Source organism: Struthio camelus, chromosome 2 (genome assembly GCF_040807025.1).
Source record: "Struthio camelus isolate bStrCam1 chromosome 2, bStrCam1.hap1, whole genome shotgun sequence".
Taxonomy (NCBI): domain Eukaryota; kingdom Metazoa; phylum Chordata; class Aves; order Struthioniformes; family Struthionidae; genus Struthio; species Struthio camelus.
This window is the reverse complement of record NC_090943.1, coordinates 167,245,126-167,273,061: the sequence shown is the minus strand read 5'-3', so window position 1 is coordinate 167,273,061 and position 27,936 is coordinate 167,245,126. Positions and strand designations below refer to the sequence as shown.

At 42.2% G+C, this 27,936-nt stretch overlaps 1 protein-coding gene across 4 annotated transcripts in view; it reads left to right on the top strand.

Moving 5' to 3' along the window:
* Positions 1-27,936, top strand: part of COL22A1 (collagen type XXII alpha 1 chain) — a 237,521-nt gene that overhangs the window by 100,614 nt on the left and 108,971 nt on the right. For all 4 annotated transcript variants that reach the window (XM_068933389.1, XM_068933387.1, XM_068933388.1 and 1 more), the window contains 9 exons: positions 22-297; positions 1,386-1,466; positions 2,078-2,191; positions 2,756-2,800; positions 8,139-8,192; positions 8,912-8,947; positions 24,171-24,224; positions 25,779-25,832; positions 27,303-27,356. In XM_068933389.1, the coding sequence (XP_068789490.1) occupies positions 22-297; positions 1,386-1,466; positions 2,078-2,191; positions 2,756-2,800; positions 8,139-8,192; positions 8,912-8,947; positions 24,171-24,224; positions 25,779-25,832; positions 27,303-27,356 (768 nt within the window). The remainder of the gene's footprint in view (positions 1-21; positions 298-1,385; positions 1,467-2,077; positions 2,192-2,755; positions 2,801-8,138; positions 8,193-8,911; positions 8,948-24,170; positions 24,225-25,778; positions 25,833-27,302; positions 27,357-27,936) is intronic.

Below are 27,936 nucleotides of genomic sequence, written 5' to 3'. Positions count from 1 at the left end.
GTCATTTCTGCCTGTTCGCAGGTCTCAATCCGACTGGACGGAGAGAACAAGGCAGTGGAGTACAACGCCATAGGGCTCACCAAGGACGCTGTGAGAGTGGTCTTTCGAAACACTCGAGTCAGTGATCTTTTTGACCGCAGCTGGCATAAAATCGCCCTCAGCATTCAGTCAGAGACTGTTGCCCTTTACATAGACTGCAGACTGGTGCAGACACTGCCTATTGAAGACAGGGAAAATATCGACATTCAAGGAAAGACTGTGATTGGCAAACGCTTGTATGATAGCGTTCCCATTGACGTAAGTACTGTGTGTGCTGATTAGAGCTGGGGTAATGTTCAGGGCTGGGCTTGCAGCATCTGAATGGGTTTTTTTAAGTGTGATGTTGTAATTACACCTTTTCTTAGGCAGCATCACCTACTGAAATGTTGTATTCATTATGTAGGTGAGAGGCTGGCATCTCATCATATACAAGACTTACTGTCATTTTATATGGAAGTGTTGCTATCTCTGTAATAGAGGTTAAAAATGAGAAATCTCTTTAATCTTTCTGATCTTTCAGTGTAGTCCCAGAATGTGTTATCGTTAAAGCCAGAGACAAAGTCATCCACAAATATCATCGAACTGAGTACTGAAATAGACATGTAAAGGTCTTTTCCTGTCTGATCTTGACACTGCGAAGGTTTTCACATGTGGTAGTGACAGATGGGAAAAAAAAAAGAAACCTCGTTAACTCAGAAGAGTCATGATATAGTCTCAATTTCTCAGAAAATATACCTGATATTAAATCACTCGTTGATCTTAACCTAAAAGTTGAGACCTGCACATCAACCTGGATTGCCTGGTAGCACTGCTAACCTGGTATAACTGTATGGGAGTTATAAAATACATGATTGTGTGGTGTTTTGAGACTTGGATAATCTTTCTTAGTTGCACAAGATAGATGGAACGTGCATATTAAAGGTGGTAATAGCATTTCTCACACAGGGGTAAATGGTCACAGGGCACAACAGGAGAAAAACAAACCTTATGCCTCGACGAAATTTTAGAAAGAACGTAGGTGGGCAAAATATGTCTTCTCAGACAGGAATTTGGCTAGGACACAGAGGTTAGCCTTCTTCCTTATTTATATGAAAAGCTGCATCAGAATTTTAATAGGCATGTTCGAGGTCTCATGAGCTCAGTGGAGCATGCTGAGATATTGGTCCATTATTGATAGACAGGAATAGATATTGACTTCAGGATCCACAGAATCACTATGAATCTAGCTCCATCTGGCTTTTATTTGTATTCCTCGGCACTGTTTGTAGCCAAACAAAAAGACATGAAGTCATGAAGTCTTTCATAATTCACTGTATCTGAGACTATTGTCTCACTTTGTCTTCTAGTTTGATCTTCAGCGGATGGTTATTTACTGTGATTCTCGACATGCTGAGCTGGAAACCTGCTGTGACATTCCTTCTGGACCAGTAAGCTTCTTCTTGTTAGTAATTCATTTTCACATGAACACTCTTCATTGAAATCCATTACACAAATCAGGGGATGTGACAGTGTGGGTTTGTCATTTTTATGATGGTGAATGAGTCCTAACTATACAGTTGGTAATGCAGCAATGCCAGAAGATGACCACACTGAAGAGATAAGTATGAGGAATTAGAAATTTCCAAACCCTTTTTCCTTGTCAAGCTGTCAGGGGAAACAAACCCTGAAGTGATGACAGAACAACAGAAATTCAGCATGAAATACTCAGCGTGCTTCCCAGCTTTTTATTTGGGAAGAGCTAAAATGATACCAGTTGCTGCTTAGTTTCCTATGCTCTCAGCAGACACTTCTACCCTCCTTTCTTTCCTTTCCCCTAGATCCTGGTTGAAAAGATTCATTGCTTATCATCTTTTTCCCTATTGTTTGAATGTTTGAATTGTTTGAATGAATGACTTTTGCTGGATTTCATTCCTCAATACAACATGTTTAGCTATACATTATGCAGTAATGCCAATGCGGTTTCTCTAAAGCGAGTAAAAGAGAAAGCTGGGCTTGTAGCATTGAAGGCTTCGTAATGACCTTGAACGTTTGGGTGCAGTGCCAGGTCACAGTCCTGACGGAAGCACCACACCTCGAAGCGAGGCCCACTGTTGGCAATGAACAAGTTGGCCACCTCAAGACTGTCAATTGCTCCTGTCCAGCTGGAGAAAAGGTGAGAGTTGAGATGAACGTATTTCCTTTGAGGACTGCTGGATGGATATGGAAATAGAGGTACGATGTCGTGTGAGTGAGTTGTAAGAAGGGCTGTTTTGTTTGTGAAGCATTTTAAGACCTGTTAGTGGAAAGCGCTATAGTAAGAGGCAGGCATTGTGTTATCCACAGGTGGCATGTCTGCGGAGGAAATAGTAGTGTTCCCAGGTGTTTTCTTTTTACCTAATTCAGTGCTTTTTGCCATGCTGATAGTCATGGAAGCAACCCTGAAAACAGGGCGGTTATTTTTACCCATCCCAGGTGTGTGCATCCTGCTTAGAATAAGTAGGAGGAGCTTCTGGAGGTAAATATAGCCACATTTCATGGCCTTTAAAAGCAGGGGTCTTGTGTATGTTGTTTGTGGTTGGGGCTTTGCTGTCATTGTTCTTGAGGGCATGTCTTTTTTAATCTGCTCTCTATTAAAAATAGAGAGTCTCAGTGAGTGTGGGATTGGGTCACTTGCTTTATTATATGATAAGAAGATCAATCTGACTAATTGTGTGGTGTTTTTTTTTTTTCTCTTTAGGGGGAGAGAGGTCAAGTTGGTCCTGAAGGTCCTAGAGGTCAAAAGGTCAGTAGTATGTACTAGTTGATCTGTTTAATAACAAAAATAAATTAAGAGTTTTGGCTGTTGAGTAAGCTGAAGAGTTGGAAGAAACAAGAGTCACTTTAGCATTATAAGTGAGTTCATATACTTTTGGATGACCCTGAAAGACTGTGTTGGACTATCCTGCTTGTATTTTTTTCTCTAGGCTTGCATTTGAGTTTCACTGTTGCAACCTTGTTATTTTTAGAATGAGTTTGTTCTGAAACCTTTTCCTTTGATCTTCTAATTAGGCTTTTCTGCAAGCTAGTTTTATTTGCTAGGTTAGGTATAACTTTCATGATGAGTACCCTAGAAACCCATGTGCTGCTTTTGGGCTGTGCTGTGCTCAGGGGTACTGGTTAGCTGTAGGTTAGCTAGCAACCTCCCAGTTACCTCTTACAAAACTTACTGAGACTGAGGTAAAGAGTTAGCCCATACTGTGTTAGCCTGAGCAAAGCTGTATGAGTCATTGAGCTGATGTTAAGGCCACTTTCCTCTGTATGTTTCTCCCTAGATAACAGGCCAGGAGAGTGATTGTGATATCTGCCTCAAATTTCAGTTTCTATATTATAATGCATATTGTGTAAGTGCCTCTGATATGCACACGCATAAACATACATGCGTTTCCCTTCTGTGCTTGGTTACAATTAGAGCTGGGGGGACAATTGACTTGGAGGGGAGCAGCTGTACTGGAAGAAAAATGCGATTCACTGCATTGTTGGAGAGGTGAAAGCTGGTGATTTCCATGCTTCTCAGTTTCACCAGTTATGTGATAAAACATTGGGGAACAATCTCAGCTTGGAGCTGTTTCCATCTGAAACGCTTCTGCAGATTCAGTCAAGGTTTATCAATTGCTAAATTCATATTTGTTTGGTGAATAAAGTAATTGCCCCTGCTTCTTTTTTTTGGGGGGGTGGGGAAGAGGGAAAGAGGCAGGAGATCATTTATTATGAAACACTGGGAGAAAGGAGAAGTCCCTGGGTTGTGGAAGGTCAGACGCTGTCAGCACTGGCTTTTTTGACAAAGCTTGCTCTACTATCTGTAGGGAGAACTTTGGGATTATGAGGAGATGTGTTTTGGAGTATAGTTTTTGCTAGCAGTAACGAACATGGGCCCATTAGCACTGAGATGTGCTTGCCTGAAACTGCAGAAAGCATTTCTCTATGCTTCCATGTGTATATAAATAGCAAATTTCTATTTTAATCTGTGACAGCTGAAGTAATGAGGGGCTATTTTGAAGAATCACAAAACTGAGAGATTGTGAGGAGGTTGCAGAAGGACGATGATGCTTATAATAAAAGCACTGTGCAGCAGCTTCTGTCTTTGACTTGACAAGGTCTATGTGCTGGCAAGGGTGTCTGTTGCACAACATGGCACAGTGCTGAGCAGGTTAGTGGGATGTGTAATGATGTATCTCAAAGTGCAGAATTAAGGTCTAATCACAATGTACAGTCCAGCTCTGTAGCTATCTGGACAGTTAGGGGGGTTCCTGGTTCCTGAGTGCCTTAGGTAGCCTTTGGTTAAATACCAAATCCTGATGCTAGTGGCTGTACCAGCCTTGCAGGTAGGTGACTGAATGGCTCTGCAGATCTATGTGTGACTCTTCACTGGCTCTAGTTGTCCATGACCTTTTTATAAAGCCAAGGTAGGACTGTGCCCCAGTCTCTGGTAGCTGGAGAAGATGCGGTTTAAATCCAGGCTCTGACACTAATTTGGTACAAACGGCTGCTGACTGAAACAAACAACTTAGCTTCTCTATCTGCTAAATAAGGCAAGTAATAGACTTGATTCCTGAGTAGCAAAGATGTTGTGATTAATATATAAAGCCCTTGATAGTAGTTCTCACATAGCTATTGCTGATTGTCAGAGCCCTATTCCACATGCAGGGACTACTGTCTTGTCCCTCTTCCCTATCACTGAAGCATTAATGAGCTACCCAGGCTGAAACAGTGGCTGTGAGGAGAAAAGCAGAAGCTGTTTGACTCCCCAGTGTTAGGAGCTGGTACTTAGCTAAGGAAAGACTACAGCCCCACAAAAATGAGACTGGCTTCTAACTTGTCTCCTCCTTTCTAAGGTTCGAGGGTTGTATTTTAAGTTTTGTGTGTACAACAAGCATTGTAGAACCTTTTTCAAGCTTTAAAAAAAAATTAAGGATTTTCACTTGGTACATGAATCTGAGAGCTAGGCCTTCAATAAACGCTCAAAATACATCATAAGTTGTCCACTAAACTCATGAGGTTTGATTAAAACATGCTAGCAAGGGAGTGCAGCATAAGAAAGGCCCAAGTATTAGCTGACTAGGCAGAGAGGTGGGAGTAAATTAATGAATGAGGAAAGAAATTATCAGAAAAAGGTGGAAACTGAGTGACTTCAGGACTCTGAGTCAGAAGTCATGCTTTTTGCTATAGATGCTTTCACTACTGCATGTCTCTTGTTCAGGATAAATTGCAAAGTTGAGGTCTGCCTCTAAATAATTGGGACCCAAGAGATATTTAGGAAGGCTGTAGGTACTTGAGCATTACCCAAGAATGTTTTACAGGCTGATACTGAGAAATAGTCTGTAAGGGGCTGTATGGCCCTCTAAGAATCTAGGAAAGCAGCTGGTGCAGCTGAATTAGGAAAAATAGCATGCAGCTGGTAAAAGTCAGAAATGAGTCCCCCCAGAAGATATAAATGGGGACACAGGTCAACTAAGAAACCTCTAGGGAGGTTGAAAAGGAAGGAGGACTATGAAGCTCCTTCTGTAGCCCAAAAAAGCTGGGTTCTCCCTGCCCCCACTAAACTAGCAATAGATGACGACTGACTTCCCCCTTATCCAAGGGATGAACAATGCCTACCAGTGTGGCTTTTCCTTTTTTTTTAAAAAGGTCAGTTGGAAGATCTGTTAGATGACTGCCATAGCTGCTTTATTTTTCTGGGACTGAAGATAGAGACTAGCCTACAGGCTCTAATATCCAGAGGTCCAGTAACACTTCCCTTTTAGAGGGGGGAAGTTTGGACAAGCTGTTCCTATGGTACTATCTGACTTGCAAAAATTTTCCAAGCATATATACTGTGTGGGAAGGTAACAAGTTTCTATTGCTCTCTAATTTAAATCTCCAAACCCAGGGTAAAATAGTCTCTAAAAAGAGGGGAAAAAGCCTCCAGAGATGAATCTCTCTGCCTCAATCATCTATGTAGCCAAACTGAGGGTAATGTATTGTGACACAGCATACACATTTTGGAAGGAGATACAATGAAGAAAGCTATTGGGGGGGGAAAAGTGAAGCAGGAAGTAGCCTGGGAAGAACTGGCAAATGTGCCTGAAGCTGGGTCCTATTGATAAATATTAGATACTAACAACATAGCAGTCTTGTGTCATTTTCCTTCAATGAACATCATGCTTGCTGTGTTTGGAGGCAGCCATGCTAGTTGGTAGGGCTTTGGACAGAGTTAGCAAGCTTCTGCCTTGTTCCAGCACTGCTATCAATCTGCGCTCTGAGTTTAGGGAAAAATTGCTTCTCTGAAAAATTGCTTCCCATCAGAATCATAGAAATGATGTTGCTTACCTGCTTTTGGGAAGTTTGTGAAGGCTAGTATTAGACATGCTCTAGTGGGATAGTCCCCCCCCCCCCCCGAAATTGGAAAGGAGTTTTGCCTTCTCTTAAGGGACCTAAAAGACAGCTGTATAAAACTGTCTGTGAACTTTGCCACAGCCTACTAGAATTGACTGTGACATTAGCTTTGCATGTGTCACTTGTCTTGTGAAGTTTTTTCCCTGTGACAAAAAAGCTAAAGGTTAAGCAAAGAGACCTTCATTTTTCCCTGTGTATTTTTAAGTCTGCCTTATCAAGGATAAAGAAGGCATGATCTTGACAAAAAGCTGAGCATCTCATGTGGCTAAGTATGTTTTATGGGTGTATATCAGGACAAACTGAATTTAGCCGTAAAATTAAAACCTACTACAGCCTGTGTGAGGGAGACTTGGAGTGCAGGGATCATTGAATGTACTGATGCTTTGGTGCTTTAGGAGTCCTGCTGCAGGTCTGGGACTCTTGCAACTAGATATTGTGTCCGTACCAAACTAAAAGTTTGAGGTCCAAAGCACTTAAAGTCACTATAAACAGAAGACAGTAGAAGGCTCAAACAGGTGAGGAAAGTACGAAGAACAGTGACATAGTATTTGTTAGTGATGGATGGGGAGCTCAGCACAGTCTATTTCTGATCTATTCCTTTTGTGTTAGGAGCAGGAGGGAGTGAAATAGGGGCACACAGACAGAGTAGTCCACCTCCCAGCAGCTTCTGGTGCTATAGGAATCCAAGGATCTGCTAATAAGGCTGAGGATAGCTTTCAGTTGTTTTTAGCTGGGGGGGTAGGGGATGTATCCTCAGCTGACCCCTCTTCCAGTATTGCAACTGTGGAATAAAACATGCCAATGATTTGCAAGTATTCTTGTACTTGCCATTTTTGGTGCAACTTGTACCATTTGATAAGTATCTATCAGCTGCAGAGCTACATCTTCCTTGGCTTTCTATCCCTTTCCCTTGACTTAAAAACTATTCTTTTTTCCTAGGAACAGAGTGAGGAAAAAGGCTGGGTTTTATCTGATAATTTTTCTCATTTCCTCCTATGTATTTACATCTCCAGTCTTCATTCCTTTCCCCATAATTATTTACATATTTTTCAATTGTTTTTTTCCATGTTTTCTTCCCTTCCATTTGAACAAGTAGGGAGAGTGACTGTATTGCACGTTTGTCCTAGAGGAGGAAGGAGTCAGCCAACCATGAAAATCTAGCACAAATGAAAAGAATATTTTTTGAAACTGGAAATGTAGAAATCTTGAATGTTCAGATTTTTTCCATATTTTAGGTTTGTACCCTCCATGTCTTATGCAAACCACTCTCCAATGTAGGTAGTCTTTTTGTGGGTTAAGGGAAAAGAAAGTATGTTGAAGTACCCCCAGAAGAGAGAGCTCTTTGCCTTGTTAGTGCCCATTGTGGGATTCTAGCAGTATTTAAAAATAAAAATGAAGTGTAAAATCTTTAAAAATCTGGATGTTAAAGTCAGTATAAATGCAGTGGAGTCCACAGAACCTTGGTAGGGTCTGGACTCTTGTCAATAGAGACTGGTGGGAACAAAAATGTCCATAATCTCAGCCAAAGCCTTGTTGCACTTTACAAAGAAAACAAGGCAACCACAAGCTGATAACAAAATACAAAGACTAATGTGGAACAGCTCTCAAGTGAGCCAAGGGGGAGGGCTAAGAGGAGATCTTACCTGCTATCTTCCTGCCTGTCAAAAGATGAATTATCTCTGTGGTATCAACATTCTTTCTTCTTCAAGGGAGAAAGCGGCAGCCAAGGACTTCCTGGGCTCCGAGGAGAAAAAGGAGAGTCAGTAAGTAAGAAATATCAGAATGATTTCCCAAACAGAATTGGAAAACCATGTAGTTATTTTCTCTGATACACTGAGCCATGTGACTTGTTGAAAACGCTCCCTTTGCTGGGGCTCTGTCCCAGGGAGAAGTTGATCTTTCTGGTGCCCAACAGCCTCTCTTGGAGAGAGGGGAATGGATCGGTTCATCCCTGAATTCAGCTAACTGGCTTAGTATTGACCTTTTAATTAAAATATGTGACTTGGATGCGCTTGGCTTTTTTAGCGCAGCTGCCCATTGAATGGGGGCAGTACAAGGCAGTTGCACACAAAGAAAGTGCAAGTTTCTCAACTCTTACATTTGGATGAGTGGGATCTGGCTTTCTGCAGCTGCAACTAATGCAAATGCCAGACCAGATTTTTAGGCAAGAACATCTTTAACCCTTTTTAAAATGCAGTCTCAGAGTTGTTGGCACCTTTGACTTTTTTTTGGAGACATTCTCTGTTCTGGAGCAAGTATAATATAAGCCACTTTTCTGGGGCTGGAGTGGGAGAATTGCGGAATGAGTTCTGTATTTCAATTCATCACTGATTTATTATCAAGAAGTTATGGCCAAGGAATGTTACTTACCCTAAATAAGCTGCCCTGTAATTTGTGCTTATATCTCACACACAGATGTATATCTATTTACAGCATAGTTTGACATCCTTGCTATCAAATGTACCTTCCCCTTTCTTTCTAGGGCAGAGCATATGGCAGAGGAGAAAAAGGTGAAAAGGTAAGACCTAATCCTTCTAAATAAACCACAGATACTTTGTGTTTAGCTTAGCTCAGGGGTTACTTTTGGAGTGTGCAGAATGCAAGAGATGTGATACAATTGAATCCTTGCAGAAAGCTTTCTCCTGTTTTAAGCTCCCTTTCACAGGGGGAGAGGAAGAAAAAACTTGAATGGTCTTTGCATTTCATTTGTTCGTTGGACATGTAAAGCTCCAGGAAAGTGAAATCTTTGCTTTGTATAAGTAGCAATGATTTCTTGGAAGATAATGAAATAAAGGAACTGGCTTGGAATGGATGAAAAACAAAGGGAACATATGACTTTGAGTCTATTGAATTTTCAACAGAATTAAATTGGAGTCCTGAGGAGACTGCTATAACATTTCATTGAATATTTTCATTAGTAACCTAAAGGAGGAAAGGCAAAGTATTTTCTTACTGCAAATACTAAGCAGGACAGAAATAAGACTTAAATTAAGGATACAGAGTAATGCCATTAAAAATTGCTTGGTCATGTATCTTGGAAAAATACATTTGAAGGTAATCAGCAATGGGGGGGGGGGAATCACTGGACTAGCTTATGTTAAAATAGATGTGGCTTTCCAGGCAGTTATGGCTGCAAACTCCAACAAAATGCAGCTGCAGCTCTAGACTGCAGAAAAGTAGCAGTTTCCCTCTGTAGCTCTATACTGCACCCAGTTGTAGATGTTTTTTTATTGCCAAAATGAAATTTCAAGTTGCAGAGCACAATGAGGGGGGAAAAGGTTGGCAGGTTCCTAGGAGATAGCTGGATAAATTAAGAAGGCATGGATCATACTGAAAATGGGATTAAAAGTCTGTGGAGCAGTTTTTTCAGGGTGGTCTGTGGCTACCCAGTTGCTCAGGAGATTTAAAATGTTGGATTGTGGTCTGGAAGGAAGAACCCTGCATTAACAAGACCATGGCATTTATGGCTGTTGCATCTTCTAATTTGTTCTTTCTGTGATTGTGATATATTGGTTGTATATGGTGGTGCGTGATGTGAAATTACGATCTAAATGAGGATTGGTTATGGCAGAAAACATTACTGAGCCAACCTGTAAACATGGGAGCTGTAAAGAATACATGTTGGCATCTGTCTTCCTGCAGTCCTCCCACTGACAGCCAGTATTTAGCCTTTGAGACTCAGAATTCAGCCTTTGGAAACCAGCTTGTGTTTGGCAGGTGGTGAGAGTCAGCAATTGGGTGGGAAACATCTATGATAGGGTTGTGTTACAGCTAAAGTGAGTTCTCATTTTCTTACGTTCTGGGGAAAAGTGGCAGAGACATCATTCCACCTATATTTTTCTAGGCATGGCAATAAATTTGGATGGAGAGGGGCAGAGAAAAAACAGAACCCACAGATGCAATATATCTGTGCTGAACTCATCTGGTTAGGATAGATAAACAGCGTTGCTGACTGCCACAAACAAATGCGTAGGCATAGAGATCCATGACTTTATGGCCAGCTTGTTTTGTTTGTTTGGCACTCCTGCCAGCTGAGGCAGCGTGTGCCTGTGTTCATTGGTAGAGGATACCATGTGGAGCATACGTCAGTACCCAGTGTGTGTCTTGTGTGTCTGCCCAACGGTTGAGCTGTGGTGCTGTTGCTGATGGAGGGTAGCGATATACCTGCTGTGCATAGCTGTTTTGATTTTAAAATAGGAGCCTGGGGATATATGTATGTGTGCTTGTGCATATAATTTTTCTTGGACACAAAAGGCCATTTTCAAGGTCAGCCTTCAGCAGCAGAAGAGGGTATTTGTGTGCATACTGCAGTGAAGGACAGTGTGTGTGGTGGGGGGGGCACCAGTGTTACAGGAGGTGTGTACATGATGGAGCGGCTATTGCATGCAGGTGCAGAGGGCTGTCTGTCTTGGTGTTGGAAGTGCACATGAGAGGGAAGTATGCAGAACCTCAGGGAACTGGGGGTGCAAATGCTTGAAGTGCTAGCTGCAGTTTTTACCCCTGAGAGAAGAGGAGAAGAGACAATGAAAGGGGAGAAAAGAAGAGCTACTATGCTTTTCAGACGGGGGGACATGGTACACCTGGAAGGAGAAGAGTCCTGCAGCTTGTTTGCAGCCTTATTTTTCATTCTGGCTGTGATAGCTTTGTTTTCTGGATTGTTATAGGTATGGGCCAGTGGTAGGAAACAGGATTAGAGATGCAGGGTTTCAAACAGCTCCAATCTATGCAATACCTTTGCTATGTGTATGCTGTGGACTTCCTTAAAAGGACAAGGCTCGTGTCCTAAGTGCTGATGGAAGGTTACCTTGCCATTAAAAAGACTGCGATGATGAAACTAAAATCATCCCTTTATTACAATATTATTGTCTAGCTAGGCTAGCATGACCTGGCAGGTCATGTTTTTGCCAAGAATTTTGTGGGGGCAGTTATGTGAGGCCTGAGACACTTGTTAGAGTGCAAATCCTGTGCCTTTCCAAGAGGACAGTGGAAGAACTAGCCTTGCTTCTCCAGGCCACTACCTCAGTTGTATGTCTAGATTAAAGCCAGAATGATGCTTGTATTAGGTTGCACAACATGCCAAGAACATCATTAGTGGTAAACCAAAAGATAATAGCAGCTGTGGCTAAAAATCTATTTCATATTGGCATGAGCATTTGTGTGTTTTTTTGAAAACCGGGAAAATCATTGATGCCTCAAGTGACAGCCTAGGCATGTTCTGCCATGGCTAAATATCTCCTTCTAGTTAAGGATGCTTGTCATGCACATTTCTGCACATATGTGAACCAAGGAAGCATGCATAGATAAACCCAGACAATAACATAGCACATCTTCAGGTGCTCATGTAAACTGCTCACACATGGGTTTCCTTGTTTAGATCTGATTCAGCTGTTACTGCTCTGTATTGTGTTTTAAACTTCAGCTATTGACAGTCATCTTTCAGCTTTTGATGGCTAGTGTTAATTCCTGAGGTGTTAGATATAGTCTCACATTTCTTCTCATAAATTTGCACCTATTCCGTGCCCATTTACTTGTTTCAAACCTGCCTGTGTTATGAGATGTGTGAGGGCAGAAGGAAAACTGTAGAGCGTTTTTGAGGATGATTCAAGTAAGATAAGGTTTCAGTGACTGATCAAAGTCTGGAAAATAGTGTTTGACAAGGGGGGTTCTGTACAGTATGTCTGCATTCCTAGGGCACGGCCATCCGCATCACAAGCTAGCCTGCCCTTTTGATGCCCCATGCAGACTTTCAAGTTTAAAGCTTCTAAGTTTACACCGTTGTCCAGCAAGGTGCTGAGCACTACCCCAGTGGTACTGAGCTAGCCTTGCCTTATAAAGGCCAAGGGTAATGGAGAAGGCTGGACAGGTGGGAAGATGCCTGGTAAATGGCAACTAGATGACTTTGGAGGGCTGATATAGTAGAAATAAGTAAGATTTGAGGCATGGAGATATCGGTAGGTAACAATTATTCACTGTTTCCTCTATTGCAAGAGCTAAGTGAAAGCATGGAACTAGATGAAGTATGTGTTAAAGTACATGCAAAGTAAAGATCTGTCAAGTGCTAGTCAGTACAAAGATGTTATCTCTGCTTGAAGAAGTCAGTGAGTCACTTCAGGAAGTCACTGGAAAGGTCACATTGCATACTTGCCCTGCTCTATATGCTGTTGGCCATTGTTTAAGGCAGGATGCAGGCTAGCTGCACCTTGAGTATAGCTGCTGCTAGTAGTTCTTGTGTTCTTAAACATAACCCTTGGTGAATATTCAGCCCTTGCAGAGAAGGGGAAAGAAGTTTCACTCTTCCCAAGAGTGAAATTTATTGTGAGGTATCAATATAAAGTCTGTATCATAACAGTATGGAATTGCAGGTTCACTTCTGAAATGGCTACAGTTGTTCTAGATGTTGCCTCCTGTTAGACGTTCTCTTCTGCCTCCTCAGCAGAGATGTGGTGACTGTCAGTGCGAGTGATAATTCATTCAAGGGTGGCTTGGACCACCACTGTCTCTTACTGTTGAAGAGTCTGGCTCCTGGTATGCAGAGGAATGAGATAAGAAATAGTTTGTTTAGTTATGTACAGTCCCAGGAAAAAAAGAGGGCTTATAATAAGGGTGGGGTCAAGGAATTGCTACTGTGACTTTTTTCCACAGAAGACTCCTCTGTAGGAGGAGAAAACTCCAGCAAGGAGCATCTACCTTCTCCTGCAGAGACAACGAATGAAGGTTTCATTATGGGTTAGTGCCCTGCAGGAGTTCCCTTGCTAGTGTGTTTCCAGGAATATCTGAGCTTTCTCTTTGTGCTGTTTCCTTCATGCTAATAATCACATGCAGCAATGAATATGAAAAAAGCTCTGGTAGATTATATTCTCCTAACAATGTATTTTCATGGTAATGACTTGTTACAACAAAAATGCAAGAGTATTATTATAGGATTTCTAGTGATGATAAAAACTGAAGTGGCTTGGCCTGTTAGAGATAACAGTGACTGCAAGACCAAGTGTAGAAAAGAAAACCAAGCAGATAGCTAAGGCTGTGGGCTGGGCTGCGAGAAACTTGAGCTTAAAGCTTGGCTCTGACAGATTTGCTGACCTTGGGCAAATAGCTAGTGTTCATCCCTGTAAAACAGGGGAGAAGCTCTTTCCTTCCAGGCTTTGTATACCTTGTCTACCAGATCCTTCAAAAGAAGGCTTTGCTTCCCTGTGCCTTATTTGTCTTCCAAACTGGAGATATTGCCATTTTAAGGGCTTCTGGAAAAGCTGTGGACATTTACCCTGTTGTAGGATACAGCCTATCTACACAGCCCTGTGCTCTATCTCTTTGCTTCAGGGCAGCTGAATGTAAGAAAGGTCTGACCTAAAAGCCATGCAGCTTCTTTACCCCAGTGCTGTGCTGTGAGCAGGGCTTGCCAAATTAGCATGAGAACAGTGCCTCTGGGTTGGAGCTGGCTAGCATCCAGTAACTATGAGCACAAATAAGATGAGTGCAGGTCTGCCTACAAAAAGGAGCTGCAAACATAGCCGGAGCCTGATGTTGTGTGATAGTTAGAAGGCAGGGGTAGCTTTTTGCTTGGGCACTTTGGAAGTGTGTGCTCTGGGACCTGAAGGACTGTGGTGCTAGCTTTCCAGTACCAGCTTGGACTGGAAGGCACATGTTTTCAGTGGTGCTTTAGATGAAGTGTAATACAAATGTTTGGAAGTCAGGCCCCTAAGTGTTGGGGAGAACCCAGGGCCAGATGCACCATAAGGGAAATAGAGCTGAAGGTGATAACCTGTTGGCAGGGCAAGGGTATCACCAGCCAGGAGCCTGTCTTACTGCTCCTAAGGCAGGACCGGTGATGGCAGCCAGGTTCAGCTGAGAGTCCAGGCTGCCAGACAAGGTCATAGTGATGAAATGGGTCTGAGGCCAAGCTGGGAAGCAGGTCAGCAAGTCAGGGTCAGGATGAATAGGGTATGTGATCAGGATGAAAAGGTACATGGCCAGGCTGCTGCAATGTAGTTCAAGCAAGGGCCAAGAATGAGAGCCTCAGTGTAAGATGAGCTTTGACACAAAGGAGTGGAGAGGCCTTGAATAACCAGCCCCTAGAACTGGGGGCCATGTGCTCTGTCCACTTCCACAATTTGGAGCCTGGGCTTGTAGAGTCTAACTATTAGTCCTGATGCCCACAATATCTGAATAAAACTACCTGTCACTCCAGGGGCTGATTTGGGGCTCAGGTTTCGGCAGTGCAAGGAGCACACGGTACAAGAAGGTGCTCTAGAGAGGGCTCAGTTTATCTGGGTTGCTGTAGTGTTCAGACGTTGTCACAGTCCATAAGCCCTTAAGTGTCACTGAGCTTATCTAGGGCTTGCCAGTTGAAGGACAGCTCTGAAAGACTTAAGAAGCAGTGGAGCAGCAGGATCCTTTGAGCCCCAGGATCCAGGAGAGTGGGCAGTGTTCACCAAACCAGTAATTGGTGCTCTTTGGAGACGGTGGCTGTGGGACACAGCCTTCTCAGGTTTGGGTTCTTAGTACTCAGATTTTGTTAGTTTATTACAGGATTAAAAAAATACTATGAGCGTGGCTGAAACTGACCTGATACTGCAGTTTTCAGCTTTCATTATCTGCAGAACTTTATTTTCTGCTGGGTATCTTATCCCTGGGGATCCTTTCTTAGCTACTGACTTCATCTGGTTAAGGTCATCCAGCACTTAACCTCTCAGTCCAACACTTACACATCTGTGTTACAGTACTTTATCTACTTCATAAGGCTGTCATGCAGCTCTTCTGAGTCATTCATATCTGTCACTTCTCTCCTGAATCTTCAGATTAAAGGGTAAGGTATATTAATGTTAGTATCAGCTTTCGGACTATCTGAACACAATCTGAATCCTCTTGTGAATGAAGGCAATTTCAGTCTGCACACCTACTATTTTTTTTGAGTCCTCTTGCCTGTAGTGAAGTACATTGTGCACGGTTAAATATCTCTGGTTTGATGGAGTTCTTATTCTTAACAATAATTAGAGGGTTTTAGATAAATTTCTGTGGTTTTCTGTGACCCGGAATAACAGCTGCAGATTGTAATAAACAATTCAAAGCCAGATCACATACTAATTGTGCATTGTGGCAACTTAATTCTCAGCAGTACAAGAATACTAGTAACTTTTTTCCTTTACATAAACTTAGAAAACATTACCTTCTCTTCTGTTTCAGCCTCTCACTTTCCAGCACATTGCTGGTATGCAGTGACATCTACTGGCAACCAGAGGGTTGTGGAAACTCCACTCACTTCTTTAGAGGATTTCTGCCAAAATTCAAAGGCTGTATATAAAGGAAGCATGTCAAAAGCTTTACCCTCCCTGTGCTGCTTCTGATAGAGCTAGAGAGGGAGGGAGAAAAAAGATTCTCTTGATTCTGTTGTTGATAGCTATTGCTCAGATGCAGATGCTCCTTAGGGGTATATGGCAATTGATAGTATGGATTAGCTGCCTGTCAGATGGAAATGAGAAGAGCATTCCTAGCAGTCTGGAGTAGATCTCATAGCCTACTGAGTTGCAGAGAGCAGAAGGCCTATGCAAAGCAGGTCATGACTGCTAGTCTGTCAAAGGCGTTTTAAGTGTTTCCTATTTCTCTACCTGCTTTCACATTTGTCCTTCATCTCTAACTCTTCCTGAGACTGGGCCAAGGGCAGAGGCACTGTCGTAAGCTCTGGTCCCCTATGGAAGTTAAACAGCCAGATCTTCTCCTTTCCATGTTATACACTGCTTATCAAAGGTTACATGAGGGACTTTCCTCCTCCATGGCTGAGGACTGCAGCAACCATACAGGTGGAAGGGTAGGCGAGATGGGGGTCTTGGAGCATGACTGGCAGCGTGAGTGTCTCATACTTGCCTTAGCACCACTCTAGACACCTAGAATTTCTCATTTTGGGCTCCCATCCTTTTTCCTCCAAGCACAGAGATCTTGTGTCTCCTAAGGTCCGCAAGAGCTAGTGTCTCTAGCATTGACACAACGATGATGACTTTCATACACTTCTGGGTAATGAACACAGAGTAGCAAGCTCCAGGCTAGTAAAACTCATACTTGTTTTGATACTTTATGTAATGAGAAAAAGCTATGTGTAAAACAAGTGCTATCTCTTCACCGTGTGTGGGAGGTAGGGGAAGACGTCATGAACTGGATGATGTGGTTAATCTTCAGGAAAAGCTTTATGTATTTTAGTCAGGCACTAAAACGGACTGTAAGAGGTGACTGGAATATCAGTAGTGGCAAACTTTTAAGATCAGATCAACACAGGAATTTGGAGTGAGTCAGGAAGTGTAACTGTACCCCAGCACAGAAGTGTTCCTCTGCCCTGATGCATTCTTCTTGGACACTGTGCAAACTACTGCTGAAACTTTGGAGGGGTGAGAGGAGGACTGGGAATTGGGAACTCTTGAACCTGAGCAAAAGGAATTAGCAGATTTATCTGGCAAGGCAAAAATATCAAGCCAATACTAAAAAAAAAAAAATCTACAAGCCAAGAACTATTTTGCATCCTATATATATATGAATGTAGGAATGCAAATTAATCAATGTCATGATACCTATGACTGGATTATTTTTCTACCTCAGTGAACACTTCCCCTCTAGCACTTGGCAAGCCATATGTCTGGTCCTGAGCTATGGTGGATGCCAGGAAAGATCATCAGCTTTTATCTCAAGACAAGGAAGCCTTTGGGGAGGAGCTGCTCTGTTTTTCACATTTCAAAGTATGTAGCAGTGTCTTTAACTGAGGACCCTGTTGTCCCAACCATGCAAGCCAGAAAAACTGGAATTGCAATTTCAGTAACAACTTAATTTTCCATGTTTGTAGACAGATGTTTAGGACGGATGAATAGAGACATCTCATTTGCCTTGTAGGTGGTATGGTGTGTGTTGTTTTTTCTCCAGCCTCAGACATAGTTTGTTCAGTGCATGTTTGACTGGGCAGTGGGGAGAGACATGATTGTTATCTGATCTGGTTATACAGGGCAAAAACTGCCTCCCATGGCTGTCACATGCAGTGAGGACACTAGCCTTAACTATGTTAAGACAGGATACAGATCACATGTCCGTCAATTCTTCAAGTTACTTTATGTTATTCTATAATACAAAGTCATTTTTGCTTTCCTTTTTCCATGGCAAATCTAAGATACTCTGGCAGGAGCAGTCATGTATGATATGTGCACTTAGATTTAAACATGGATCTAAATTGTGCTTTATTGTGATAGTCTCTTAACATTTGCAAGATCTGATGTGTGTACAAAAGACTGCATCAGATGCATCAGAATTGGCTGAGTTGTCCCTTGGTTTTACTTGTGTTTTCCTTCCAAGAGCTGCAAGGAAAGCTGCACCCCAGGAAATACTGTCCCTGCTTCTTAGAGTCCAACTTCTAGCGCAAACGAGCAAGCTTTGTACTTTTTCTGCAACACCAAGTTTATGGGTAACTATGTACCAAATTCACTGATACACACCTGTTTTACCTACTTTGATGCAAAGATGCTCTAGGTTTCTTCAAAGAAAGATATCTGTTGGAGTCTGTGGAAAATGGTGCATCTAATCTTCCCAGAAGATTCAATGACTAGGCCAATATGATGAAAAGCCAATAGGCCCTTTCTGGACTCATGATCCTATATTGAGAGACCCTTGGAACACAGGGTCCCCTGAATTTCTCCTGGTGAAGTACCTGCACAATGATATTGTACTTTTTGGAACAACTGTGCTCTGTGACATGTATTGAGTAAAGCCTTATGATATCTTTTTTCCAGTGTGAAAAAGGCCTTTAACTAGCCTTTCATCAGCTGTCTATAAATTTGGTTGGGTTTTATGATTAGACAAGGCCCACCTACAACTTCTGTTGACCCCTGCATATCCTTACCTATGGCTTTTCTGTGTATGAAACCAGAATGTAATAGAGACCTAACAGATGCGCTTTTCTTTTCTTGGAATGGACTAAAGCAAACTCCAAGGTGATATGAATGTCTTATTTCTAGTAGCAGTGGAAGACAGAGCCAGTTTTGGTGTCAGTCTGCCCAGATACTAATAGGGTTTAAACCTTATTAAGCTAATAGAATCCTGCACCTGTGCTTTCAAAAATGGTAGTCATTCATGCTGCCTGTCCAGTCAGCAGGTTTTGAAAATAGAGCTGGGTGACCTATATCCTGTATGTAGCTCTGCCTCTCAGTTGATCTGCAGATCATCCCCGGGCTTTAATGAAGCCTTTGTCTTTCCCTCCCCACTCTGGGGAGCAAAAAAAAATCTAGAACTGATGACATTCTGCACGAAAATTCTTTTATCTTACTTCAGTGACAAAGTTGTGAAATGTCTTTCACTTCACGCTCATGAATTTGGTATTTCTAGGTTGGAAAAGCCTAGAAGAGGACTCATATGGTCTCTTTGCCTTCTTCACTCTTCTCATCCAACTTTGAAAACAGTTCAGTGGGGAACTGTGGATCAGTTGTAGCGACTTACCAATGGTCTTGTGAACCTCAAGTTAGCCAGTTAAATGCATGCTGAAGAGCCAGGAGAGAGCAAGAATAAACTTAAGGTACTGACCTAGGTACTTCTATACATAGGCCAGTGCAGAAGAAAGGCTAAAGAAAGTCTGTAGAATTACTTTAGAATGATATAGCTTCTGTAGTCTGCTCAGTAAGTTGAAGGAAAAGGCCAATGATTTACTTTAATTTGGTAGGCAAATGAGTCTAAGCATGTGGTCTGGACTGATTTTTTTCTATTATTTTCTTGTTTAGTTTGCTCTTGTTTCCATTGATGTAGGCCACAACCCAGAGTTGAAATAAAATATGTGATTATAGGCCACAGCTGTTCTCAAGTTGGAAGAAATGTTTGTAAACTTGGCAGCTGCTTGAGGATCTGCAAGTGGAGGAAAGAGAAGCAACTCTACTTGAGTAGATTGCTTAAACATCATGGAGGGATTATTCCTTCACATGTTTCTGATGTCTCTCTAGGATCAGTTAACACCAAATTACTCTATGGCATCCTTGTATCTTGCCATATGCCTGCAAACCACTTCCTCCTCTTATTTCAAAATCACTTTCTTTTCAGAGAAATTGAGTCTGGTTATGGCAAAATCACTGTACTACTTGTTGCCACTATGAGGGAATGTATCTGACAATTAGGTTACCTACTTTGCACTTGCATAGTTATGTCTGTTCAATGGTCTAAGGATCTACATGTAGTATAGATACAGTTTAGTCACAGTCCATATGCATAATGTTCAATAATTACATGGGGTAGTGATGCTGAGCATAGCCCAGGCAAGGCAGATATTGGATAATATGAAACAAATTAAGCTACAGGTGCATATGATGAGCATGTAATGGAAGGTGAAAGAAAGTCCTTTGTGGCTATGGAGGGATCCCTAACCTGGAGCTGACATGACTTGATAAATCTGTGTGACAATGGAAGACACCTTTGCTTGAATCTAGAAATGACATGATTCTGCTGATTCATACAAGCTAATAAAGAAACCTATCTCAGTATGACTATGCTTCCTCACCTCCACCTCTAACTTTTTTTAGTACTGTGGATGAGGCAGTTGGAGCCAATGGAAGTATCTTTATGGTTACTCACCCTAGTAATCTGTCTGCAGCAGCTGAGACTTGCCTGTGCTCGAAATTCCCTCATGATATGACATTTCCTTCACCTATTGGGTCTGGACAAATGGTGTGGCCCATGTAAGCCTTGCTTTGAGACCCTAGGAAAGACAGAAGTAGTGCTTAGGTCTTGCTGTGTACCCTTTTTATATTCTGCTCAGAACCTTCTGAATTTGCCTATAAAACTTATATTAATTACTTAAGGAATTAAAAATGGAGTATTCAGAGTGTGATTTGCCTAGGGGTATAGCCTCATAATCTTCAGTATTCAATATTTTAGAAACTTCCCAAGCCAAACTGCCATGTTTGTTAATGCACTTCCTCAGTGATATAAATGCATAATATAATATGCTAATTCATTTTTCAATATTTATATTAATAAAAATATAAATGTTATAAATAAACTCAAGCTTTTGTCCATAAAAACTATTGGACAAGAGAGTAATAGGCCATCCCCAAAGTGTGTAATTACTCCATCAAAGCCAGAAAGCCTGGGTTAAGCCAAAGGGAAGCTCTATTAGAAGCTGTACCCTGTTCCTGTTCTTAACAGTAGTGTCTCCTGCCTTTGCTGTTACTTCCCTGCTCCTTGGAGGCTTGTTCTATGTTACCTTCCTATTCTGGAGCAGGAGTTTCTCCAGAAAGGGATAGCATTCAAAGCTCAGATAACCATAAAATAGATGAGTGACAATAGAAATGCATGGGAGGAACATCTGTGTGTGATTTACAAGTCACCACCAGAATCTCATTGTGCTGAAGCTGGGCCCACAGCCAGCCTGTGCAGATAGTGTTATCTTTATCCCTCTGAGGGGCACAAGCAGGTTTGGCCTTGGTGCTAGGAATGCAATAAGGTTTTCTTCTCCAGGGCTTAATGCCAACTGCTGCAGCCTACCTATTTTCACAGTGGGAAGCCTCGATCCTGCAGCCCAGTACAGTTGCAGAACGTGTCTGCTCCACAGCTATTTCACTGGCCTGTGCTCTCTGTCTCTGCTATTTCTTTATTATATTTACACATGCCTTGCAAATTAAAAATGAGATTTTGAATGCAGTGACTATCATGTTTGTTCATGCAGAGTGACCCAGGCAGGGAATAAATGAGGCATTACTATAATTCAAGTAAGTAGCCGTAGACTAATGATTGAAAAGCTAAAAATGGCATTTGCACTGTACAAACATGTAGCTTCAATGTTTGTAGTATGTACCAGTCCACTCTTCCTCAGCAGCGTATAGTTCCCTGTGACTGACAGCAGTGCACAGAAAAGTCCTCTGGTTACTTCAGATCACAGCTTGCCAAATCTAGGCTCTTTCGACAAATATTTTTACAAGCAACAGTGAGCTAATGAACATGTCTGTTTTCCCACTGACCCTGCTGGAGAGGTTTGGTTCAAGTTCACTGTCTGTACAGCACACAGGATGAATTTAAGCAGGATTGGATTTCCGCTGGATAAGAAAAGAACAGCACACCCTTGAGCCTGGAAAGGGACAAGTACGCAGGAAAATCTGCTGCCTACCTTCTGAGCTTAATTGCTGAAGTTGTAACCACCCCAGCAAGCACAGCTCTTGAACAAGATTATTTCAGGCCCCTGTGATTTCTTCTTTGGCCGACTGCTCTGTCTTTCTCTAATTGAGACTTTCTTTGGCTTTATAAAGTGTTTTCCAGGATAAATGCACTGGCAGAGCCTGTTACTCCACAAGTTGAGGAGAGAGAAGCAATCTCTTTTACTAAACCAACTGACCTAATCGGGGGGGGGGGGGATGAGGAGAGGGAACGGACACCCTTTCGGGTAAACCAGCGCTTTCATAGGTGTTAGCAGCGTGCCGAGCGCAACGCTCTGAGTTTAACTTGATTAAGTTAACCTGTTTGACAGCTGGAGAGAAGAGGCGCTTATTCTGTGATTCAGTTCGACGTCAGGAGGCTGCTTTTGCCAGGGTAGTTCAAAAAAGATGCTTAGTGAAGTAAACTGTGATGGCAACAGAACTTTTTCCAGTGAGCAGCATCCTCGCTGGGGTTTGGCAGCGGGCTCTGCGAGTTAAGGATGCAAGCTGCTGGTTCCTTTTCCATCCCTACCTGTCACAGCTATTTTGGCACTGTTACGGAGCACACCAGCACTGATGCTTTTTGATTTCCTACCCTCTTCCCCAGCTCGTCCTGGCAGGTTACACAGTTGACTTTGTGAAAGCAAGTGTTTTGACATAGGCAACACGATGGGTTGTCTTGCTTTCATGAAGGCTCAAACAGCTGCTGAACCTGTCCTTAGCCTGACTGGGTTTTCTGCCTTGTGAGGGACAAAGGGACTAGCTTGGGTTAATGGGGAGTCAGTGGAAGTGGCAGAAGTAGGAGCTCTCCTAGTCTGTAGCCTGGTGGAGTCAGTGGTAGTTCCCTAGATGACTCTGAACATTAAGCCTGTCTTTACAGTCCAGGTTGCTTCTGCACAATTTTCTGCTTAGGAGGGGACTGGTGAAGGTGGTGGTGGTGGGTGCTTGGAGCTTGCTACTGCTAAAACTCATGTTTGTAGGAGAGTCAAGAGGACAAAATTGGATTACTTTACTTAGTAAATGAATAATTAATAAATGAATAAGAAATCTTTTTCTCCTCCTGGGATGTCATTGGAGGCAAGTTACTAATTGCATCTGGGAAGAAGAGCAACCTTGGAGTTTAAGACTAAATTGGATAAAGCCCTGAACAATGTGATCTTAATTCACTGTTGATAGTGCTTCAAGTGGGAGGTTGGATTAGAAACCTCATGAAGCCCTGTCCAACCTGAATGGCTGTTTATGAACACTGTATATCAAACTTATTTACTGATGCAAAGATTAATTTATTCAGCTCTACCAAGAGTTGCTATTTCATGGAAAAAGAGCAAGAGAAAAAGTTTTTTAACCCTATTCCTCTACTTTGTAAAGAAAAGATGCAAATTGTTCTTCTACCTGTGCTGCATGCTGTGCTGTGGAACAGCACTTGCTTCAAGTAATATTGACCTCTTTGAGCAAATGATTTCCTAAAAAATCATATTTGCTATTTGATGGGTTTTCTATCTCATTAGGGAGCCATTCAAATACAGCAGATCTGATTTTTAGCACTAGCTGCATTAGAAATTCCAGACTAAGTGGTTTATGAAGGTTCAGTTAGCCAGAAATGTAATTATAAAAGTATCTAATAACTTTAATTTGCATATATAGTACAGATACTTTCCAGATACTGTCTTTTATTAACCTCTAAGTGCCAATTATACCTACAAAATAAATAAGGCCAGGTTTTGTCATTCTGTCTGACATTGACTAGAACCTTGCCCTAGGAATATATCCTTTTAAGTCTGCCAGATTACTTATGTGGGAAAACAAACAAACAGAAAAAGAAACACAAATAAGAAGTGAGAGTGGCAGAATTAGGCCTGAATTTATCTGCCTGTGTAGGTAGTCCTTGTGTACTCACAGGCAACTTTACTCGGAAATATATGCATCAATTCGGGCATTTTCTAACTTGCTGCCCCATGTTTCTCCCTTGGTAATCAATCTCGTGCCTATCTCTGCCGGAAAGTCCATCGGTGCTGGATTCCTGCATGCTGCCTGGAGGCCAGCAATAGGAGCTCTGAACTTGCAAACCCATTTGCAGAGCTCTGCCGGAAACATGCTCTGGATCTTTAGAGAAAATAGCTGTCAATTGTGAGAAGCGTCTGTTGACAAGATATAACCGGAACGGTTTTCAAGGTGTATATTTTAGCGTAAAGGGAGCGCATACGGGAAAAAACCGCTCTGGTAGGAAGTTGGCCACCCCAGATTCCAAGTCCCCGTGCCTTGAAATGTGGCAACGGGAGAGTTTTTCAGTGAAATGTTTCTACGATTGAAATCCTTTTGTTTAAAAAGGATAGGCCCCTGGTTTTGTTCTTAGAAAAAGGTTGTCTCCTTCTGGACGATGCTTACAAAAAGGAGAAAAAAAAAAAATCAGCCGGAGGTAGACACTTGAATGGAAAGCTTGAAATGAACTAGTTTAAATACCGCCAAGTTACAGGTGACTGAGAGCAACATCATTATAGGGAGGAATATAAGTTGGCCTCAACTCCCAGAAAATGATAAATGTGCCATGTATAATCCGCAGAATAGCATTGCATTTCGTACAATGTATATTATGCATTGGTGTTTTAGGGTGATGAAGGACTTCAAGGCTTTCCTGGGTTGAAAGGTGAAAAAGGAGAAAAGGTAAGTCTGAGTCTTTATCAATTACAGTGTCAAAGCTCAAAAGTTTATAAAGGTACTGTGGAAGCCTGTGGAATCAGGCCGTTCTGCAAGTTATATTCTGCTTTTACCTCTGTATTTCTTGGTCTGTGGTAGCAAGATGTTAAGAAAAGGAGACTACACTTGTGCTGATTATCTGCAAAGTAAAATTGTTGAACCTGTTGGCCAATCTCTGTCATGTTTGACAGATGTGTGGAGATCTCAAGGGCATGAACCTTATAAAAATCTGAAACAAGGTATAAGAAAGGTCAGTGCGAACGTCTCTACCAGCGGAAACGTTGGAAATGTTTCTGTATGAGACGTGGAGGGTCAAAGGTTATCGTGGTGTTTCTTGCATCAAACATAAATAACTTGCGGAACGAGATGGCCTTTGGCTGCTTGCTGTGGCAGCCTCTTTTAGAAAAACATTATCCCACACCAGGCTTGCTGCACAGGCTCATAGGCTTTGGGCGTGATTGTCAGAAATGCCTTAAATCTCATTCGTAGGAGAGATTTTAGGAATTTAGATGTTGTATGCCTCTTGTAAAATAGCAAGCTCAGGATTTCAAGGCAAAAACCCTCACCAAGTAATACACAGCTAATCGGTTTAATCGGAGCTTAGAGTTGCAGTTTGTCTGTGTCTGCTTCTCATTTGTGTGTATGTGGAGTTTTTTGGGTTTTTTTTTTGTAACTGCAGTTAAAAAGAAACTGCTGCAGTGCCTACAACTAAAAACATTCGGGCCGGTTCTTCTCCACATACGTTTGTTTGCATATTCTGTGTCTATTCACTTTCCGTTCTCTGTCCGACCTTTAAATTGCCAGCTGCATGCAGCAAAGCTTGGCTTTCTTGTGCTTTGGTGCAGTCCTCGTCATCCTCGTGGTGCTGCCAACCTGAATGTATTTGTTCCCATTCATTCTAGGGCATAGACAGGTTAAAAAGGAAAAAAAAAAAGCAGTTCATGGTTTTGTTTGTTTGGTTTTCTTATAGCTTTGTGCATTCAGACCTCTGAGATTGGCTTCCTGGTGGGTAGAGCCATTCGTAAGGGCTGCTTGGGTTCTCAGGGCTTCTTTTCTGTTTGCCTTTAGGGTAATTACTAATGTGTATTATAGCTGTGCCTAGTGGCTTCTGAGGTTTGGGACAGATGTTGTAAAAACATGTAATTTAAAAAAAAAAAAGTATTTAGTGATGAGACAAAACAGGAGACTTTTCAAAACAATGGAATTGTGCAGAGAAAGGCTGAGAGGAGATAATATTAAGCTGATTCCAAGGTGACAGGTCTAATTAGCTGCAAAGCTTTTATATTAATTTATTTTTAAATGAGTTAAGTGACTAAGAGTGTCTAGTTCCTCATTAGCAGCTCGTCAATTGGCCGTAGCATGTTAATGTCAGCAGCAACTCCTCCAGAGACTGTAAATAATAAACGTTTGTGTGGAAATGATTCTCCTCGTTCCTTTCTCTTGTCTCATTGTATTACTCGTATATTTGTGCTTGGAGCTGATATTAATATTATGCTGATGACAATGCTGTTGTTGTTACAGGGGTCCCTTGGCTCACCTGGCCCCCCTGGGAAGGATGGAGCAAAAGGAGAAACCGTAAGCCTTTTTGTTCTTTCCCTGTAATCCTTTCTTTTCAGTGTAAGCCAGGCAGTGGAAATCAATCTGTATTGAGTGGAACATGTCTTGGGGATTTGTATGGCCATTTTAGGAGCAGCAGAAACAAATGGCAGGAGGTTAATAACGCCAGCGTTCTCCCTCGCACGCTTGCGGTGGCTGCGGACGTCGTATGGATTAGCCATCTTGAGAGGCTCCTGGGGCAGGGCTATCGCGATTTATTGAGTCAAGAAGAGGGGGCAGGCTAGCAGCCCGTGGTTTGGGACCCGCTGCTGTGGCTGTGTTGGTTAATAACTGCAGCCGCAAAGCGTGGCCGTTTGTTTCGGGTCTGGCAAACAGTTATTGGCCGGTGGAGATGGTAGGGGCTGGATATACGGGGCCATCTTGTGCTTACAGGAGCAAATGGGCGAGGGTGAGAAAAACAGGCATCCCGGACACAGAAGCAGAGGCCTTAACTCCCCTTGTACGCTGTTTAAAATACTCAGAGCACAGGAAGAGGTGCAGGCTTAGCTCAAAGGAAGATGAAGCAAACCAGATATTGCCTTTAACAGAATTTCAGCTGAGGCAGAAAAACACAGACACGTTTTCCAGCACCTCATCTAAGTTCGTTTTAGGGTTTTCCTCCTTTCTCCTGCGCACGATCACTAGCGCTCATACGCCTTCCTGTTGAACTGTCTTAATCCTGATGGTCTGTTCTTCTAAATTCTTTGCTTTTGCCTGCTCCCTTCTTGCCTTAGCTGTTCTTGGGGAACAACCTCATCATCTCTTTCCCTCTTCCTTCTTGGCAGCCATTTGGTGGTGGCTGGAAGAACTTTGGGAAAGAATTCTTTGCAAGGGCAGGCACACGCGAGAGTAATGACACACAGCAGAAAATTTCCAAATTTTCTGTCGCTGTCATCTTGTGTCTGCTTTTTGCCACGCTTGACCCTTGTCCCACTTATGCAGAGTGCTCCCAGTTCTGGAGGGATGAAGACATTCCCAGGTAGCTTCCAGAACTGGTGCAACTTCATCACATCACACGTGGCATGATCTGGGATCTGACATAACTGGGATACAGCGACCTAATATCGTGACTTGCAGAATTTCTTATATGACGTGCTTATTGCACTGAAAGGTTACTATTTGAGATCGAATTCATTACATTATCTCCAAGGCATCAGTAGATGTTAGCTATAGTTGGTACAAGCTGTTCACTAGTTGGGGAACAAATTTCTTACTACTGAGGTTGCTGTATTTGAAGAGCAGATGAGTATTTACTTCCGTGTTCTGTTTATCTCTTTCTGCTTTTTCCATAGAAAGTACACTGCAAATTTTCAGATTTCTGGATAATAGTACTCAGGATTGTAGATGTCGGAGAGAGCTTTCATTTCTAAAGCTGTATGTAATGATTATTTGAGTCCTCCTAATCTGTATAAGACTTGCATTTACCACTGATATTATTGTTAATTATAGGGTGAACCAGGACAGCCAGGAGCATTTGGACTGCCTGGGCCGGCAGGTCCAAAGGTGAGCTTTCCATTTCTACTTTATATGGGCCGGTGTATCTTTTTCACTAACTTTTTGTATGTCTGGCTTTCTTGAGTTATTTTCTGTGACTCTTGACATGCTCACTGGTGAATGAGGAAGCTCTAAATGTTAGTTTCTATCAGAGGGCCTGATAAGACATCAGCACATAGGCAAGGTACGTAAGGAGAAGTGTCTTTTAATCAATCAACGGTATAGACGGCGAAAGAGAAGGGGGCGTGTTTTGGGGCATATAAACCTTTCTTTGTGTCTTCAGTAAGCCCTCCCAACTCTCTCAGAGATGCAGTAGAATTATTGTCCCTAGTCTACAGGTGGAAAAATAAAATCACTGGATTTTTATGCTTCTACCTGTTTTGGGAGCTTCAGTTTGCACCAGTAGACAGTAACATAGTAGTAAAGAACTTGCGCTATCTGTTATATCACTGGGTTTGCTTCAAAAGAGATGCTCATAAATTGGGATTTGGTGACATTTAGCTGAACACATGCCTAAATCTGGAAGCCTTTGTCATGGGCAATTCTTTATTCTCCTTTCAGAATTTCAGCTCTTCCTTGCCTTGTTCCC